Raw genomic sequence first — 19,702 nt, 5'->3', positions numbered from 1 at the left:
TCAACACTCACCCCACCCATGCCCCCCCACAGGGTGCTGAACACTCACCCCGCCCATGCCCCCCCCCCAGGGTGCTGACCACTCACCCTCCCGTGCCCCCCCCCCAGGGTGCTGAACACTCACCCCGCCTGTGCCCCCCCTCAGGGTGCTGAATACTCACCCCAACCATGCCCCCCCCCCCAGGGTGCTGAACACTCACCCCGCCCGTGCCCCCAGGGTGCTGAACACTCACCCCGCCCATGCCCCCCGCAGGGTGCTAAACACTCACCCCGCCCGTGCCCCCCCCCCCAGGGTGCTAAACACTCACCCCGCCCGTGCCCCCCCAGGGTGCTGAACACTCACCCCGCCCGTGCCCCCCCCCCAGGGTGCTGAACACTCACCCCGCCTGTGCCCCCCCCCAGGGTGCTGAACACTCACCCGCCTGTGCCCCCCCCCAGGGTGCTGAACACTCACCCTGCCCGTGCCCCCAGGGTGCTGAACACTCACCCCGCCCGTGTCCCCCCCCCCCAGGGTGCTGAACACTCACCCCGCCCGTGCCCCCCCCCCCAGGGTGCTGAACACTCACCCCGCCTGTGCCCCCCCCCAGGGTGCTGAACACTCACCCGCCTGTGCCCCCCCCCAGTGTGCTGAACACTCACCCCGCCCGTGCCCCCCCCCAGGGTGCTGAACACTCACCCCGCCCGTGCCCCCCCCCAGGGTGCTGAACACTCACCCCGCCCGTGCCCCCCGAGTGCCTGAACACTCACCCCGCCCGTGCCCCCCCCCCCAGGGTGCTGAACACTCACCCCGCCCGTGCCCCCCGAGTGCCTGAACACTCACCCCGCCCGTGCCCCCCGAGTGCCTGAACAGCAGTCACTCTGCACCCAGCCGGAAACAAAGCCTTCAGGTCGCCACCTGATATTTTGAATCATAGAATCCGTACGGTGCAGAAGGAGGCCATTCGGCCCATCGAATCTGCACCAACCCTCCAAAAGAACACTTTACATACACCCACTCCCCCACCCTATCCCCGTAACCCCACCTAACCTGCATACCCCTGGACACTAAGGGGCAATTGTTTTTTTTATCATGGCCAATCCACCTAACCTGCACGTCTTTGGACTGTGGGAGGAAACCGGAGCACCCGGAGAAAACCCACGCACACACGGGGAGGATGTGTGAACTTCACACAGAGAGTCCCCCAAGATCCGAATGGAACCCGGCACCCCAGAGCTGTGAGCCAACCACTGTGCTACCGTGCCGCCTATTTGGGTGACCTCCGTAGCTCATTGGTCCTCAGTTTTGGACTGTAGGTTGACTAGGACATAGGCAGAAACCTTCAGATAGATCCTCTGGGTGAGGGTGGGGAAGGTAATGCATAGGAGCTGCTAGGCCTGGCTCGGCTGACCAGAAATATTTTGGTGGAGCAGAAACAATCTCCTTCTGACTCCACAGAACACAATTTAAAAAAATAATTCTGGCCATTTCAGAACAACAATACCAGACCAACGATCACTGTATCCATGTGTTTTAATCAAGGTCTTAACTACATTAGAACCATAATTCATACAGGATAGAGCGTACCTCCTGTACACTGGCCACCCAGAGTTCTGTCATTTCAAAATGATGTCGGCTAAATGATCAGCGTGAATGGAACATACATAGAACATAGAACATAGAACATTTCAGCGCAGTACAGGCCCTTCGGCCCTCGATGTTGCGCCGACCTGTGAAACCACTCTAAAGCCCATCTACACTATTCCCTTATCGTCCATATGTCTATCTAATGACCATTTGAATGCCCTTAGTGTTGGCGAGTCCACTACTGTTGCAGGCAGGGCATTCCACGCCCTTACTACTCTCTGAGTAAAGAACCTACCTCTGATATCTGTCTTATATCTATCTCCCCTCAATTTAAAGCTATGTCCCCTCGTGCTAGACATCATCATCCGAGGAAAAAGGCTCTCACTGTCCACCCTATCCAATCCTCTGATCATCTTGTATGCCTCAATTAAGTCACCTCTTAACCTTCTTCTCTCTAACGAAAACAGCCTCAAGTCCCTCAGCCTTTCCTCATAAGATCTTCCCTCCATACCAGGCAACATTCTGGTAAATCTCCTCTGCACCCTTTCCAATGCTTCCACATCCTTCCTATAATGCGGCGACCAGAATTGCACGCAATACTCCAAACGCGGCTGCACCAGAGTTTTGTACAGCTGCAACATGACCTCATGGCTCCGAAACTCAATCCCTCTACCAATAAAAGCTAACACACCGTACGCCTTCTTAACAACCCTCTCAACCTGGGTGGCAACTTTCAGGGATCTATGTACATGGACACCGAGATCTCTCTGCTCATCCACACTGCCAAGAATCTTACCATTAGCCCAGTACTCTGTCTTCCTGTTATTCCTTCCAAAATGAATCACCTCACACTTTTCTGCATTAAACTCCATTTGCAACCTCTCAGCCCAGTGCAGCAGCTTATCTATGTCCCTCTGTAACTTGTAACATCCTTCCGCACTGTCCACAACTCCACCGACTTTAGTGTCATCTGCAAATTTACTCACCCATCCTTCTGCGCCCTCCTCCAGGTCATTTATAAAAATGACAAACAGCAGTGGCCCCAAAACAGATCCTTGTGGTACACCACTAGTAACTGGACTCCAGTCTGAACACTTCCCATCAACCACCACCCTTTGTCTTCTTCCAGCTAGCCAATTTCTGATCCAAACTGCTAAATCTCCCTGAATCCCATGCGTCTGTATTTTCTGCAGTAGCCTACCGTGGGGAACCTTATCAAATGCTTTACTGAAATCCATATACACCACATCAACTGCTTTACCCTCATCCACCTGTTTGGTCACCTTCTCAAAGAATTCAATAAGGTTTGTATGGCACGACCTACCCTTCACGAAACCGTGTTGACTTTGTCTAATCAAATTATTCCTTTCCAGATGATTATACACCCTATCTCTTATAAACCTTTCCAAGATTTTGCCCACAACAGAATTAAGGCTCACTGGTCTATAGTTATCGGGGTTGTCTCTACTCCCCTTCTTGAACAAGGGTAAGTCAACAACCTCATTTTGACAAAGAGTTACCGAGACTCGAAGCCTTGGCTCCCTCCAAAGATGCAGTCAGACCTGCTGAGATTGTCCTGTATTTTCTGTTTTTGCACCTCATGTTGATGCAGTAATTATCTCGTTCATGTCAATTGTCAGAAGTACAGATCAGCCCACTTTCTGCAAGTAATACATTTGTATGTTAAAAGCCAAGAATCTATGGAACTGTGGGACACAGTTACCTCCCAGAATAACTGTGGTTCTTTTTAATATCCATTAACCATGAGCAAGGCCAGCACTTGTTGACTATCTGTAATTGTCATTAAGAAAGCGGAGGATAATCGCATTCTTGATCCGCAGCGGCCCACCTGGTGTAGGTACATCCATAGTGCTGTTTGGGAGGGAGTTCCAGGATTTTATGCAGTGAAGGAATGATGATATGGTCACAAGTCAGAACGGTGAGTGACTTGGACAAAGAAAATGTAGCAGGTGGTATTCCCAAAAACCTGCTGCCCCTGTCCTTCTAGGGGTTCGGGGTCACAGGTTTGGAAGAAACTGTTAAAGAAATCGGGTTGCATTGAATGTGGCTGCAGTAAGTGGGTCAGGAACATAGGAGCAGCAGTAGGGCCATTCATCCCATTGAACCTGTTCCACCGTCCAACTAGATTATGACTGATCTTCTGCCTCAATGGTATCTTCCCGCATCATCCCCAGAACCGGTAATGCCATTGGTACCGAGAAATCTATCATCTTTGAATATACTCAATGACAGCCTCTGCAGCCTCTGGGGAACAGAATTCCAAAGATTCCCCACCCTCTGAGGGAAGAAATACCCCCTCATCCCAGTATGCAATGGCCTACCCCTTATTCTGAGATTGTGTCCACTGGTTCTAGACTCCCCAGCCAGGAGAGTCGAGAACCATGCAAGAGGTTTGCACTCTTGAAAGAGATTAACCTCTACATCTTCTAAAGCAATCTTTACAAACTTTCTTCCCCGGGTCCCAGTTTTGCCAACGGTCGACCTTTTGGGACCCACGCAGGCCGACTTTCGTGACCCATGCCACATTAGTTTACCTTTATGCAAAGAGGAGGCCTAATGTCCTCACGATCTCACTTGAATCAGGTTCACAGGAGGAGAAGGCAATGCACCTATCAGGTGTAAACTTCAGTCGGTTCCTTTGTGCTGTTTTCATCTTTATGAAATCAGAAAATCTAACCTCGCACATGTTGGTCACCGTGAAGGGCAAAAGCAACAAAATGCTTATTTTACTCAGCACTGGATACTCCTGGGAGGTGCTCCTCCAGACTTCTGACAGCCTCATGGGCTTTTGACATGTTCTGAATGTGGTATTACAGGTTAGCTACATCAGCGTAGACTTATAATTTGGAGTCAGCTGTAAGTTAATAATAGACTCTGGGGTCTCGACCTCAAAAGGAATTTTTCACCCACCACTTTTCTTTCAAAATTTGACACTTCTTTCATTTGCCAGTACTTCCCTTCAGATCAGACACATAGGCATTGCATCCCTATTTGCATTGGCACAATTGGCAAAACCATACCTCAAGAAATCATCTTTATACTGCTTTGTTCTTGAGTTAACTTTCTTCTTTTAACCAGAAGCCCTGAAGTTCTATACAGAACTAACACTAGCACTGCTCTATCCTGCCCTGGACTCTCTTGAGCAGCTCTCTCCTGCAGATGGTGTTGTGAGGTCCTGTCCAATAGGCGCACTGCCTATTTGTGTCTCTGGCCTTCTCTTACTTTTCAGAAAACAATCCATCTTCACAATCTTCTTGAATAAAATTATATTTGTGAATAGAAAATGGAAGCAACTCTGCTTCGTGATTTGGTGCCAAAAGCACATACATGGAGGGCGCTTGATATCAGCCGCACGTGTTGGATGTGTGACCTGCTCTCTGCTGCCACGTCTGGCTGGAAGACTCCACGCAGCCTCATTTATTTTCATTTATAAAGTGGCAGCAGCCGCCATTCTCAATGTAAAAGCCGATAACGGCCATTGGGCGCTTCTCCCACAATCGGGACTACCACGGGAATGGTACGACTGATCACTTCACAAACCACCCCCCTCCCGACACCTGCCTGCGACCCACCCGTGGGTCATGACCCGTATTTTGAAAAACCCTGTTCTAAACTCTGGAGACCACAGGCCCAGGCTGTTCCTCATCGGAGAATCCTGCAATCCCAGGGTTGGCAGATTAAAAAGTGAATGATTTTCAATCCCATATTTGTGAATAATATTATGTTTATCACCACCAGTTGCACAGAATATATTAGCAACTCCTCCAGACTATGCCTTGATATTAGTGGGCAAATGCCATAATCTCAGACCCCCGAAGTGGATGGTCCGCTTGCTGGGAGCATTCAGGGTGGAGAATGAAGTATTGTAATATTATTTCTGATCCACAACTGTTTTGAGCATTTCGTTTGGAATTAATGGTTTGATATATTGCCAGGACTGTGCTCAAGCTGAAAGTCTGATCTCTGTGTTTCCAGGTGAAAGCTGGGTTCGGAGTGAATGTGATCGGGGTGGCTGCTGTGATGCTGGCAATCACTACCTGGGGATTTCCTCTATTCCAACTTGAACAATTCCCCAACTGGGTTTCCAGCAGCAACATAACTGGAGGCCTTTAAATCAGGGATTGCAGAGAAAGAGACATACAGAGGGTGCATGAAAGATGGAAACCAGCCTGCAAATCATCCATGACCTATTACAGCAGGGATGCGAATCCAGCAAGAATCATTCTCAGACTGCGAACTATTATGGAGTGCAGAACATAGATTTGTACAACCCCCTCACCTCTCCTGTCACTTGGCAGCTTTGATATCGAGAGCATTCGTTAATCCTTTTGAGGATCTTTGCAGCTTTTTTCCCCCCACCTTTGGGAATTTATTGGCGACATGGGATTTCACAAAGTTTTTAATTGTTTTCTTTTTCTAATCTTTTCATTGGTGGTGGCTCAGCTAAAAACTCAGTTCCACAGGCTTCAGCTCCCCATTCGAGTGACCGTTTGACCCATGTGAGCCGAGACAAGGGGGCAAAGCTGTTTGCCATCACAGTCAATCCTGACCGTACCCTCAGTCGGTGGTCTTTCTAACAGAGACCAATCAGGACCAGAAACCCGGATCATTCTTTTCCCTGTCCAATCTTGGGGCTGATTACAACTTTTCCAACTCTGCTCCAGAGCTGCTCGCTGCAGAGGCTGCGCATTGTCTGTGTGACATTCCTTGTCTGTCAGATTCTTCGTATCACAGCTTGCTGCCCCTTTCAAAGGAGCAGATGGCTTTGATTTGCAATGGTGGAAACCATTAATTTTGTCCAGTTTAATTGCAGAGATCACTGTGGGTACAGATCCCTGGAGTGATTTATATCCGTACGTGCACTCCACACAAGATGCACATATGAAACATTCCACTGCGGGCCCAGAGGTAGTTGGCAATGCATAGCTAAGAAGCATCCCTTACTCTCAGTATGACCATTATATAATGTGCAGACAGTTTGACCATACAAACTGTACTTTGGTTTGACACTGAGTTCAGATGTCTCCTATATTAAAAAGAGGTACTGTTATTGTCTCAATCGATGGACACTGAGAGTGGATTCTGTCAGGGGACAGCTCCACTCTGAAGTTCCTTCGGGATGCCAGGACGGTTGTGGCTTCGCAGGTCCTGCCTCTGCTGGTTAACTGTGTTCAAAACCAAATCATTGTTTTAAATTCTGACTAAAGAGAAAACTAATAAACCTGTAGCACAAGATGCAATTCACATTGCACTGATTTAGTCATTACACCAATGATGTCACCCTGCCTCACCTCCTCTGTTTAAAATATCTATAATGAGAATACAAAATTGCCAAATATGGAGCACTAGTTACTTGGGTGGTTTTGAGGCATCATTTTCCTCTTGATACTGAGGGTCACCTTTCTGCGTTGGCTGTAAGGGTCCAATGTGAAGTGAGTTTCAGCCTGTCCCCTTTCGGATATAGTCCATAGCATAAAACTGCCAATCATTTTGTACAAAATACATCTAAATTATTAATTTCACAAGGATTGCTAGTGGAATGATTGGAAGCTGGATATTAGGCCTTTCGAAGTTGAAGGTGAGGCACATTGTAAGGGCAAAGGTACGATTTCTTTGCTCGGTATATAACTGTGCAATACCTAATCTCGGCTGCTCATTGCTGACGACTAAAATAGGAAATGGTTCCATTTTCTGTGACTCAAGCACAAAAGGACATTGTTTTATTAAGTAGAAACTGTAGCTGCAAGAGGTTCTAGACAAGTTCCAATAGAAAATCTTAATGACGTGAAGTGGTCACGAGTCCTGTTACTAAGATGCACGCAGAAAAGAGGAATGTTTTTCTCTGCGTTCTCACAACTGTCAGCTTATTTTTGCTGGACAGACACAAGGTTGAAAAGGGATTTAATGTCACTCTGAGAAACACTGCCAATCACCTGTAACTTCATAGAGAGGCAAAATAATATGTTGATGACAATAGGAATATCTCTATGATAACATAAACTGTGAATTCTTCATTACCAAAATGGAATCAGCGCTTCTTTAATGAAATGGATGTCTTATTACACATGTCGGCCTTTAGGTCATATTTGTGATTCCTATGGCTAAATGAGTGATGTGGAAGCAGTGTCCATATTCCTTTGCTGCTCAGATTAGCATACAAGATTTTTCTTATTAAGAGCAAGACTCGCATTTTGTAATACAATATATAATGGGACAGGTGAGCTGATAGAATAACACAGACGTCTGCTCAACAATTGTCTAGTCAGATGCAGCACACACAAGTTATTCTGTCAGAGTCAACAGGTTTTGTGGGGGAGGAAGATCACATACTGATTTGTTGTCCAGTCGGTGCTGGTGCATTGGTGACACATCTGGTCAACGATGGTAATTCAGTGAGTTACCTGGCCAGCTACTGTACGTCGGTGAGTTATCCGGTTAGTGTTAGTACATCAGTGAGTTACCTGGCCAACAGCTGTACGTCGGTGAGCTACCCGGTTAGTGTTGGTAAATCAGTGAGTTACCTGGCCAGCACCTGTATGTCGGTGAGTTATCCGGTTAGTGTTGGTACATCAGTGAGTTACCTGGCCAGCACCTGTACGTCGGTGAGTTATCCGGTTAGTGTTGGTACATCAGTGAGTTACCTGGCCAGCACCTGTACGTCGGTGAGTTATCCGGTTAGTGTTAGTACATCAGTGAGTTACCTGGCCAGCACTCGCACATCAGTGAGTTATCCGGTTAGTGTTGGTACATCAGTGAGTTACCTGCCAACATCTGTACATCGGTGAATTATCCGGTTAGTGTTGGTACATCAGTGAGTTATCTGGCCAGCACCTGTACGTCGGTGAGTTATCTGGTTAGTGTTTATACATTAGTGAGTTACCTGGCCAGCACTCGCACATCAGTGAGTTATCCGGTTAGTGTTGGTACATCAGGGAGTTACCTGGCCAGTACCCGTACGTCGGTGAGTTATCCGGTTAGTGTTGATACATCAGGGAGTTACCATGCCAGCACCTGTATGTCAGTGAGTTATCCGGTTAGTGTTGGCACATCAATGAGTTACCTGGCCAGCACCTGTACGTCGGTGAGTTATCCGGTTAGTGTTCGTACATCAGTGAGTTACCTGGCCAGCACCTGTACATCGGTGAGTTAACCGGTTAGTGTTGGTACATCAGTGAGTTACCTGGCCAGTACCCATACATCAGTGAGTTATCCGGTTAGTATTAGTAAATCAGTGAATTACCTGGCCAACACCTGTACGTCGGTGAGTTATCTGGTTAGTGTTGGTACATCAGTGAGTTACCTGGCCGGCACCAGTACGTCGGTGAGTTAACCGGTTAGTGTTGGTACATCAGTAAGTTACCTGGCCAACACCTGTACGTCGGTGAGTTATCCGGTAAGTGTTGGTACATCAGTGAGTTACCTGGCCGGCACCTGTATGTCGGTGAGTTATCTGGTTAGTGTTAGTACATCAGTGAGTTACCTGGCCAACATCTGTATGTCGGTAGTTATCCAGTTAGTGTTGGTTCATCAGTGAGTTACCTGGCCAACACCTGTACGTCGGTGAGTTATCCGGTTAGTGTTGGTACATCAGTGAGTTACATGGCCACACCTGTATGTCGGTGAGTTATCCGGTTAGTGTTGGTAAATCAGTGAGTTACCTGGCCAGCACCAGTACATCAGTGAGTTGTCCGGTTAGTGTTGGTAAATCAGTGAGTTACCTGGTCAGTACCCGTACATCAGTGAGTTATCCGGTTACTGTTGGTAAATCAGTGAGTTACCTGGCACATACCCGTACATCAGGGAGTTACCGGTTAATGTTGGTAAATCAGTGAGTTATCCGGTTAGTGTTAGTACATCAGTGAGTTACCTGGCCAGCACCTCTACGTCAGTGAGTTAGCCGGTTAGTGTTGGTAAATCAGTGAGTTACCTGGCCAACACCTGTATGTCGGTTAGTTATCCGGTTAGTGTTGGTAAATCAGTGAGTTACCTGGCCAGTATCTGTACATCAGTGAGTTATCCGGTTAGTGTTGGTAAATCAGTGAGTTACCTGGCCAGTACCTGTACATCAGTGAGTTATCCAGTTAGTGTTGGTAAATCAGCGAGTTACCTGGCCAACACCTGTACGTCGGTGAGTTATCCGGTTAGTGTTGATATATCAGTGAGTTACCTGGCCAACACCTGTACGTCGGTGAGTTATCCGGTTAGTGTTAGTACATCAGTGAGTTACCTGGCCAACACATGAACGTCGGTGAGTTATCCGGTTAGTGTTGGTAAATCAGTGAATTACCTGGCCAGTACCCGTACATCAGTGAGTTATCCGGTTAGTGTTGGTAAATCATTGAGTTACCTGGCCAACACCTGTACGTCGGTGAGTTATCCGGTTAGTGTTGATACATCAGTGAGTTACCTGGCCAACACCTGTAAGTCGGTGAGTTATCAGGTTAGTATTGGTACATCAGTAAGTTACCTGGCCAATACCTGTATGTCGCTAAGTTATCCGGTTAGTGTTGGTAAATCAGTGAGTTACCTGGTCAGTACCCGAACATCAGTGAGTTATCCGGTTAGTGTTGGTAAATCAGTGAGTTACCTGGCCAACACCTGTACGTCGGTGAGTTATCCGGTTAGTGCTGTTAAATCAGTGAGTTACCTGGCCAGCACCTGTACATCAGTGAATTATCCGGTTAGTGTTGGTAAATCAGTGAGTTACCTGGCCAGCACCTGTAATTCGGTGAGTTATCCAGTTAGTGTTGGTACAGCAGTGAGTTACCTGGCCGGCACCTGTACGTCGGTGAGTTATCCGGTTAGTGTTAGTACATCAGTAAGTTACCAGGCCAACACCTGTAAGTCGGTGAGTTATCCGGTTAGTGTTGGTACATCAGTGAGTTACCTGGCCAGTACCTGTATGTCGGTGAGTTATCCGGTTAGTGTTGATACATCGGTGAGTTACCTAGCCAGCACCCTTACGTCGGTGAGTTATCCAGTTAGTGTTGGTAAACCAGTGAGTTACCTGGCCAACACCTGTACATCGGTGAGTTATCCGGTTAGTGTTGGTACATCAATGAGTTACCTGGCCAACACATGTACGTCGGTGAGTTATCCGGTTAGTGTTGGTAAATCAGTGAGTTACCTGGCCAGTACCCGTACATCAGTGAGTTATCCGGTTAGTGTTGGTAAATCAGTGAGTTACCAGGCCAACACCTGTACGTCGGTGAGTTATCCGGTTAGTGTTGATACATCAGTGAGTTACCTGGCCAACACCTGTACGTCGGTGAGTTATCCGGTTAGTGTTGGTACATCAGTGAGTTACCTGGCCAGCACCTGTACGTCAGAGAGTTATCCGGTTAGTGTTGGTAAATCAGTGAGTTACCTGGCCAGCACCTGTAATTCGGTGAGTTATCCGGTTAGTGTTGGTACAGCAGTGATTTACCTGGCCGGCACCTGTACGTCGGTGAGTTATCCGGTTAGTGTTAGTACATCAGTAAGTTATCTGGCCAACACCTGTAGGTCGGTGAGTTATCCGGTTAGTGTTGGTACATCAGTGAGTTACCTGGCCAACACCTGTATGTCGCTAAGTTATCCGGTTAGTGTTGGTACATCAGTGAGTTACCTGGCCAGTACCTGTACATCGGGGAGTTATCCGGTTAGTGTTGATACATCGGTGAGTTACCTAGCCAGCACCCTTACGTTGGTGAGTTATCCGGTTAGTGTTGGTAAATCAGTGAGTTACCTGGCCAGCACCTGTCAGTCAGTGAGTTATTCGGTTAGTGTTGGTACATCAGTGTACTACCTGGCCAGCACATGTACGTCAGTGAGTTATCCAGTTAGTGTTGGTAAATCAGTGAGTTACCTGGCCAGTACCTGTACGTTGGTGAGTTATCCGGTTAGTGTTAGTACATCAGTGAGTTACCTGGCCAACACCTGTGCGTCGGTGAGTTATCCTGTTAGTGTTGGTACATCAGTGAGTTACCTGGCCAACACCTGTATGTCGCTAAGTTATCCGGTTAGTGTTGGTACATCAGTGAGTTACCTGGCCAGTACCTGTACATCGGGGAGTTATCCGGTTAGTGTTGATACATCGGTGAGTTACCTAGCCAGCACCCTTACGTTGGTGAGTTATCCGGTTAGTGTTGGTAAATCAGTGAGTTACCTGGCCAGCACCTGTCAGTCGGTGAGTTATTCGGTTAGTGTTGGTACATCAGTGAACTACCTGGCCAGCACATGTACGTCAGTGAGTTATCCAGTTAGTGTTGGTAAATCAGTGAGTTACCTGGCCAGTACCTGTACGTTGGTGAGTTATCCGGCTAGTGTTAATACATCAGTGAGTTACCTGGCCAACAGCTGTACGTCGGTGAGTTATCCGGTTAGTGTTGGTACATCAGTGAGTTACCTGGCCGGCACCTGTATGTCGGTGAGTTATCTGGTTAGTGTTAGTACATCAGTGAGTTACCTGGCCAACATCTGTATGTCGGTAGTTATCCAGTTAGTGTTGGTTCATCAGTGAGTTACCTGGCCAGCACCTGTACGTCGGTGAGTTGTCCGGTTAGTGTTGGTTAACCAGTGAGTTACCTGGCCAACACCTGTATGTCAGTGAGTTATCCGGTTAGTGTTGGTACATCAGTGAGTTACCTGGCCAACACCTGTATGTCGGTGAGTTATCCAGTTAGTGTTGATACATCAGTGAGTTACCTGGCCAACACCTGTACGTCGGTGAGTTATCCGGTAAGTGTTGGTACATCAGTGAGTTACCTGGCCGGCACCTGTATGTCGGTGAGTTATCTGGTTAGTGTTAGTACATCAGTGAGTTACCTGGCCAACATCTGTATGTCGGTAGTTATCCAGTTAGTGTTGGTTCATCAGTGAGTTACCTGGCCAGCACCTGTACGTCGGTGAGTTGTCCGGTTAGTGTTGGTTAACCAGTGAGTTACCTGGCCAACACCTGTATGTCAGTGAGTTATCCGGTTAGTGTTGGTACATCAGTGAGTTACCTGGCCAACACCTGTATGTCGGTGAGTTATCCAGTTAGTGTTGATACATCAGTGAGTTACCTGGCCAGCACCTGTACATCGGTGAGTTATCCGGTTAGTGTTGGTACATCAGTGAGTTACCTGGCCAACATTGTACGTCAGTGAGTTATCCGGTTAGTGTTGATACATCAGTGAGTTATCTGACCAGCCTCTATACGTCGGTGAGTTAACCGGTTAGTGTTGGTACATCAATGAGTTACCTGGCCAACACCTGTATGTCAGTGAGTTTTCCGATTAGTGTTGGTACATAAGTGAACGATCCAGTCACTGCTGGTCCATCAGTCAACACTGCTACCTCAGTACGTTAGTCGGTTAAGCACCTGTATAATGATGAGTTATTGGTGTGCAATAGAGTTAGTGATCAGTTATTTGGGGTATGCCAGTGAACCATTAGTTGTCTCTGCAAATTGATGAATTTTCCGCATAATGCTCGGTCTGGTTGAGAAGGCTTTCCAATTTTCTTTCTGATTAGAATATATCCAATAACTTGCTTCCAACCAATTATTGTACACTAAGATCACAAAGAATTATTTCAGATTGTCACAATGCTCTGAGGTGTTGTGGTGACTGGTTCTAATTTGTATCGGCTCCTCTGTAAATTTGTATCGGCTCCTCTGTAAGTTGGCTCTAACTGTGTGACTAGCTAGAAAATCCTATACAAGGTAATATTTCTGTTGGCTATGGGACAGCGACCCTCTCTTTGAGCTCATTGCTTCCATTTCCAACAGGACCTCGTCCTGTGCTGCTACTGCAGTAAATCCTCCTTGTTTGGTACCAGGGACCTTACTCATGACAATCACTGCCATTTCCACGGAAAGTCCTGTCCCTCACGGTTGGCTCGATATCCTTGGTGTAAATAAAAGTTCTGAGTGTATTTCTGAGCAGTGATGGGACATGTGGTTCACTCTGATATACCTGCCCCTCATCCCCCAGTGAGTAGATCATTCTGTTCTTCCTGCCTGGCTTGCATGTTCTCCTGCCAGTCAACTCTGACATTTCACTGAAACAGGAAACAGAAATTCAAAGTACCATCGGAAATTGTTTCAGCTTCAGGGCTCAGCAGTGTGCGCTGAGACCCTATCCAGCCGACGTGTCCCCCCCCCCCCCCCCCCCCCCCCCACACCTTACCAGCACTCCCGGCTTGTGTATGTTTCTGAAAGAATGGATTGCTTTTCTCTTCAAAAACCTCAGCAACACAAAATGAATCGATGCCCCTTTCCTGAGAAATTCAAAACCGACTTGATTTCTCGAACATGTTTTCTTGTTTGAATTTGAATTGAATAAAAGACCCATGGTGCACACGCTCTCTGAAATTTGCACGATTGTTTTCATTTTTTTTGCAGTTCACTAAAAATATGTATGAATGCAAACTTTGTCCTGCAGGTAGAGTGTGGTATTGCTCCTGAACTATCTCAGAGAGAGTATTAGCTGTAGATTTGACCGAGGTTACCCTGTACGAATGTCCAGGATCCTTGGATGAGATTCATTAGCTCCCACTGTGGACACTGCTGCAGGACGGGGTTGCCATTACTCCAGTATGGAAAGTGAATTAAATCTACAGCATAGTCTCAGTGCAATGTCAATTTCCACTAAAAACTAACCTTTGATATATCGAAAAGCACACAATGTGTACTGTGAGCAGTCCTGGGCACTAGATGGAAGGAAGGATATATGGATTTGGAAAGAGAGCAACATAGAATGACCAAAATGTTACCTGTACTACAAGAATTAATTAGAAGGAGAGATTACGCAAAGTATAAGTGAAATTAGGAAACCAGAGAAAGATTCGGCATTGTCTGCATTGGCTGAAAAATTAAAAACTAGCTGCCCAATCTAGTCCCACCAACCAACAGCCAGTCTTACAGGTTACAGCACTTCAGGTGCAGATCCAGGCACCTTCTAAAGGAGTTGGGGGTTCCTGCCTTCACCACCAAGCCAGGCAGCCAATTCCAAACATACACCATCCCCTGGGTGATGATGTTTTTCCTAAAAGCCACTCTAATGCTCCCACCAATCAGCTTAAATCGGTGCCCCTGGTAATTGACCTCTCCATGAGGAGAACATTTGATCACCCCTTAGCCTCCTCTTCAAAAAAAAAACCTAATCCGAGCTTACGCAATCCCTCCTCAGAGCTGTAATGTTCCAGCCCTGACAATATTCGTGTACATCCCTCTTCACTCTCTCCAGAGCAATGAAACCCTTCCTGTAATGTGGTGACAAGAACTGAGCACAAAATCCCAGCTGTAACCTAACCAGCTTTTATACAGTTCCAGCATAAATTCCCTGCTTTTGTATCCAATAACTTGCCCAATAAAGGAAAACATTCCATATGCTTTCTTGACCACCTTGTCCATTTGTTCTGCCACTTCAAGGACCTGTGGATATACACTCCAAGGTCTCTCACTTCCTCAACCTCTCCCAGATCCCTCAACGTCAGCAAAACTAAGGAGCTGGTCATTGACTTCAGGAAGCAAAGTATTGTACACACCCCTGTCAGCATCAATGGGGCCGAGGTGGAGATGATTGACAGCTTCAAATTCCTAGGTGTGCACATCACCAGCAATCTGTCCTGGTCCACCCACGTCGACGCTATGACCAAGAAAGCACAACAGCGTCTATACTTCCTCAGTAAACTAAGGAAACTCGGTATGTCCACATTGACTCTTACCAATTTATACAGATGCACCATAGAAAGCATCCTATCGGGCTACATCACAGCCTGGTATGGCAACTGCTCGGCCCAGGACCGCAAGAAACTTCAGAGAGTCGTGAACACTGCCCAGTCCATCACACAAACCTGCCTCCCATCCATTGACTCCATCTACACCTCCCGCTGCCTGGGGAAAGCGGGCAGCATAATCAAAGGCCCCTCCCACCCGGCTTACTCACTCTTCCAACTTCTCCCATCGGGCAGGACATACAGAGTCTGAGAACTCGCACTAACAGGTTTAAAAACAGCTTCTTCCCCTCTGTTATCAGACTCCTAAATGACCCTCTTATGGACTGAATTGATCTCTCCACACATCTTCTCCACTGAGTACTATGCTCTGTATGCTTCACCCGATGTCTCTCTATGTATTTACATTACATTTATCATATGTCCTATGTTTTTTCATGTATGGAACGGTCTGGACTGTACGCAGAACAACACTTTTCACTGTACCTCGGTACAGTGACAATAAGTCAAATCCAAATCCTAATCTGCCAGGGTGCTTCACAAGGTTTCACACAGAGCAAATTGTGACACTGAGCTGTATTAGTGACGATGACCAAAACCTTGGTCAAAGATTTTGAGCAGTGTTAACGTAAGCCTACTTGTGACACTAATAAAGATTAAATTTACCTCTTAAGAATCTGGCCTAGTCTCGTCGAACCTTCAGCATCGCCTGAAATGGGTGTTTTTGGTATGACTGTGACTCACACAACACAAACAAACAGATAAATGTTAAAATACAAAAAGAAAAGTTTCAATTTAAATCTCATTGTATCTCCCATGAATGGCCATAACACGGTTGCTTCCTTATATGAACAATTGCAAAGCCCCTTCCTCCACTTTAACAGCTCGTAAACTCCTGCAGTCCTTTAGCACAGGGCTAAATCGCTGGCTTTGAAAGCAGACCAAGGCAGGCCAGCAGCACGGTTCGATTCCTGTACCAGCCTCCCCGAACAGGCGCCGGAATGTGGCGACTAGGGGCTTTTCACAGTAACTTCATTTGAAGCCTACTTGTGACAATAAGCGATTTTCATTTCATTTCAGTTCTTACATCTACCGCACAACTTGGCGCACATTTCTCAAGAAAACTGAGCACACTAAACTCTTTGGAAGGGAGTGGCCAGTCATGGAGCTCACATGGATGAAGCTTGCCCCTGTCATGTGAGGTGGCAGTGATAACGATGGGCAGGTGGCAATTCCGCCATTGCTATTCTGGAGAGCCCGATAAAATTTAAGTCCAATCAGGCACTCAGTTACCAGCCATTGGGATTTTTGCCTTAATGCAAAGATCCCACCTCCAAGAGTTGCTGGCCAATCAGAAGCTGGTAGACAATACAACCAGGCAGGAGGAGTAGCAATGGAGTCCCCTGGACCCAGGGAAGAGGAGCTGACTCACTGAGCCAGTCAGGCAGGCCTGGGAAGGCCGGGGAAGGGACTTGGTTTTGAGGGTAATTTGGGCCCTTGACTTGGGGTGGTCCTTATTGTCAGTGGAATCTTCTGCTGGGCATAGGTTGCCCGAGTGGTGGGACCCTTCCCAACCTGCATGCAGGCCACTAGAGCAGTGTTTTTAAACCTTTTTTCCAGGACCCACTTTTGCCAACTAGCCCAAGCTGACTGACCCTTGCGACCCACGCCACGTTGGCTTACCTTTAATGTGAAAGGGGAGCCTGTTTGGTCCTTAGGATCTCACTCCAATCAGGTCCACAGGAGGAGAGGGCAATACGTAGATCAGGTGCAGAGTTCAGCCAGTTCCTTTGTCTTCATCTTCATGAAAATAGAAAAAAATCCAACTTCGCACATGAAGGTCATCGTGAAGGATAAAGCAACAAAATGCTTGTTTTACTCAGCATTGGATACACCTGGGAGATGCTTGGAAATGCATGGTAAAATAGGACTGAGTCAGCACGGCTTTGTCAAAGGGAGGTCGTGTCTGACAAATCTGTTTGAGTTCTTTGAGGAGGTAACAAGGAAGTTAGACAAAGGAGAACCAGTGGACGTGATTTATTTAGATTTCCAGAAGGCCTTTGACAAGATGCCGCATAGGAGACTGTTAAATAAGTTAAAAGCCCATGGTGTTAAGGGTAAGATCCTGGCATGGATAGAGGATTGGTTGACTGACAGAAGGCAGAGAGTGAGGATAAAGGGGTCTTTTTCCGGATGGCAGCCGGTGACTAGTGGTGTGCCTCAGGGGTCTGTGCTGGGACCACAACTTTTCACAATATACATTAATGATCTGGAAGAAGGAACTGAAGGCACTGTTGCTAAGTTTGCAGATGATACAAAGATCTGTAGAGGGACAGGTAGTATTGAGGAAGCAAGGGGGCTGCAGAAGGACTTGGACAAGCTCGGAGAGTGGGCAATGAAGTGGCAAATGAAATACAATGTGGAAAAGTGTGAGTTTATGCACTTTGGGAGGAGGAATTTAGGCATAGACTATTTTCTAAATGGGGAAATGCTTCGGAAAGCAGAAGCACAAAGGGACTTGGAGTCCTTGTTCACGATTCTCTTAAGGTTAATGTGCAGGTTCAGTCGGCAGTTAGGAAGGCAAATGCAATGTTAGCATTCATGTCGAGAGGGCTGGAATACAAGACCAGGGATGTACTTCTGAGGCTGTAAAAGGCTCTGGTCAGACCCCATTTGGAGTGGAGTAAACTTGCAGGTTGAGTCCGTAATTAAGAAAGCAAATGCAATGTTGTCATTCATCTCAAGAGGCTTGGAATATAAAAGCAGGGATGTACTTCTGAAGCTTTATAAAGCATTAGTTAGGCCCCATTTAGAATACTGTGAGCAATTTTGGGCCCCACACCTCAGGAAGGACATACTGGCACTGGAACGGGTCCAGCGGAGATTCACACGGATGATCCCAGGAATGGTAGGCCTAACATACGATGAACGTCTGAGGATCCTGGGATTATATTCATTGGAGTTTAGGAGGTTGAGGGGAGATCTAATAGAAACTTACAAGATAATGAATGGCTTAGATAGGGTGGATGTAAGGAAGTTGTTTCCATTAGCAGGGGAGACTAGGACCTGGGGGCACAGCCTTAGAATAAAAGGGAGTCACTTTAGAACAGAGATGAGGAGAAATTTCTTCAGCCAGAGAGTGGTGGGTCTGTGGAATTCATTGCCACAGAGGGCGGTGGAGGCCGGGACGTTGAGTGTCTTTAAGACAGAAGTTGATAAATTCTTGATTTCTCAAGGAATTAAGGGTTATGGAGAGAGAGCGGGTAAATGGAGTTGAAATCAGCCATGATTGAATGGTGGAGTGGACTCGATGGGCCGAATGGCCTTACTTCCACTCCTATGTCTTATGGTCTTATGGAGTATTGTGAGCAGTTTTGGGCCCCGTATCTAAGGAAGGATGTGCTGGCCTTGGAAAGGGTCCAGAGGAGGTTCACAAGAATGATCCCTGGAATGAAGAGCTTGTCGTATGAGGAACGGTTGAGGACGCTGGGTCTGTACTCGTTGGAGTTTAGAAGGTTGAGGGGGGATCTTATTGAAACTTACAGGGCGTGATTCTCCGACCTCCCGCCGGGCCGGATAATTGGCGGGGGGCCGCGCGAATCGCGCCACGCCGCCGGGACGTCATTCTCCCGCCCGTGAAAAAACAGGCAGGCATGCATGGCGCCGGGCCGCACGGAAAATCCTGCAAATGGCCGTAGCGGCGGCGCGATTCTCCGGCCCGGATGGGTCGAGCGGCCGTCCGAAAGAATCTGAGTCCCGCTGGCGCCATTCTAACATGCTCTGGGCCGGCGGGACCTCGGGGTAGAAGGGTCCGGGTGCGGACTGTGGGAGGCAACCCCTGGGAGGCTGTCCATAGTGGCCTGGCCCACGATCGGGGCACACTGATCGGCCGGCCGGCTCACTGGCCGCGGACCTCTTTCCTTCCACGCCGGCTCCTGGATCCCAGCGCCATTTGGCGTTGGGGCCGGCGCTGGGACGACGGGCAGTGCGATTGCGCGGACCCTGCGGCGTGGGCCGCTCCAGCGCCGTGCTGGCACCCCCAGGACCCGAGAATCGGGACTCGGAACCGGCACCGGAGTTAAGTATTCCCGTTGTGGCGCCAGTGCCGGCACTCTGGCGCCGGACCAGAGAAACGCGGCCACAAGATATGCGAGGCCTGGACAGAGTGGACGTGGAGAGGATGTTTCCACTTGTAGGAAAAACTAGAAGCAGAGGCACCATCTCAGACTAAAGGGACGATCCTTTAAAACAGAGATGGGGAGGAATTTCTTCAGCCAGAGGGTGGTGAATCTGTGGAACACTTTGCTGCAGAAGGCTGTGGAGGCCAAATTACTTTAAGACAGAGATAGATAGGTTCCTGATCAATAAGGGGATCAGGGGTTATGGGGAGAAGGCAGGAGAATGGGGATGAGAAAAT

At 47.7% G+C, this 19,702-nt stretch overlaps 1 protein-coding gene across 4 annotated transcripts in view; it reads left to right on the top strand.

Moving 5' to 3' along the window:
- slc13a4 (solute carrier family 13 member 4) overlaps nt 1-13,921 on the top strand; it is a 135,162-nt gene extending 121,241 nt beyond the window's left edge. For all 4 annotated transcript variants that reach the window (XM_072485367.1, XM_072485366.1, XM_072485368.1 and 1 more), the window contains exon 15: nt 5,560-13,921. In XM_072485367.1, coding sequence (XP_072341468.1) covers nt 5,560-5,697 — 138 coding nt within the window. In that variant the 3' untranslated portion in view covers nt 5,698-13,921. The remainder of the gene's footprint in view (nt 1-5,559) is intronic.
- Nucleotides 13,922-19,702: the final 5,781 nt, after the last annotated feature.

The sequence above is a fragment of the Scyliorhinus torazame genome, chromosome 19, assembly GCF_047496885.1.
Source record: "Scyliorhinus torazame isolate Kashiwa2021f chromosome 19, sScyTor2.1, whole genome shotgun sequence".
In the NCBI taxonomy this organism is placed as follows: domain Eukaryota; kingdom Metazoa; phylum Chordata; class Chondrichthyes; order Carcharhiniformes; family Scyliorhinidae; genus Scyliorhinus; species Scyliorhinus torazame.
This window is presented reverse-complemented; position numbering and strand designations above follow the sequence as displayed.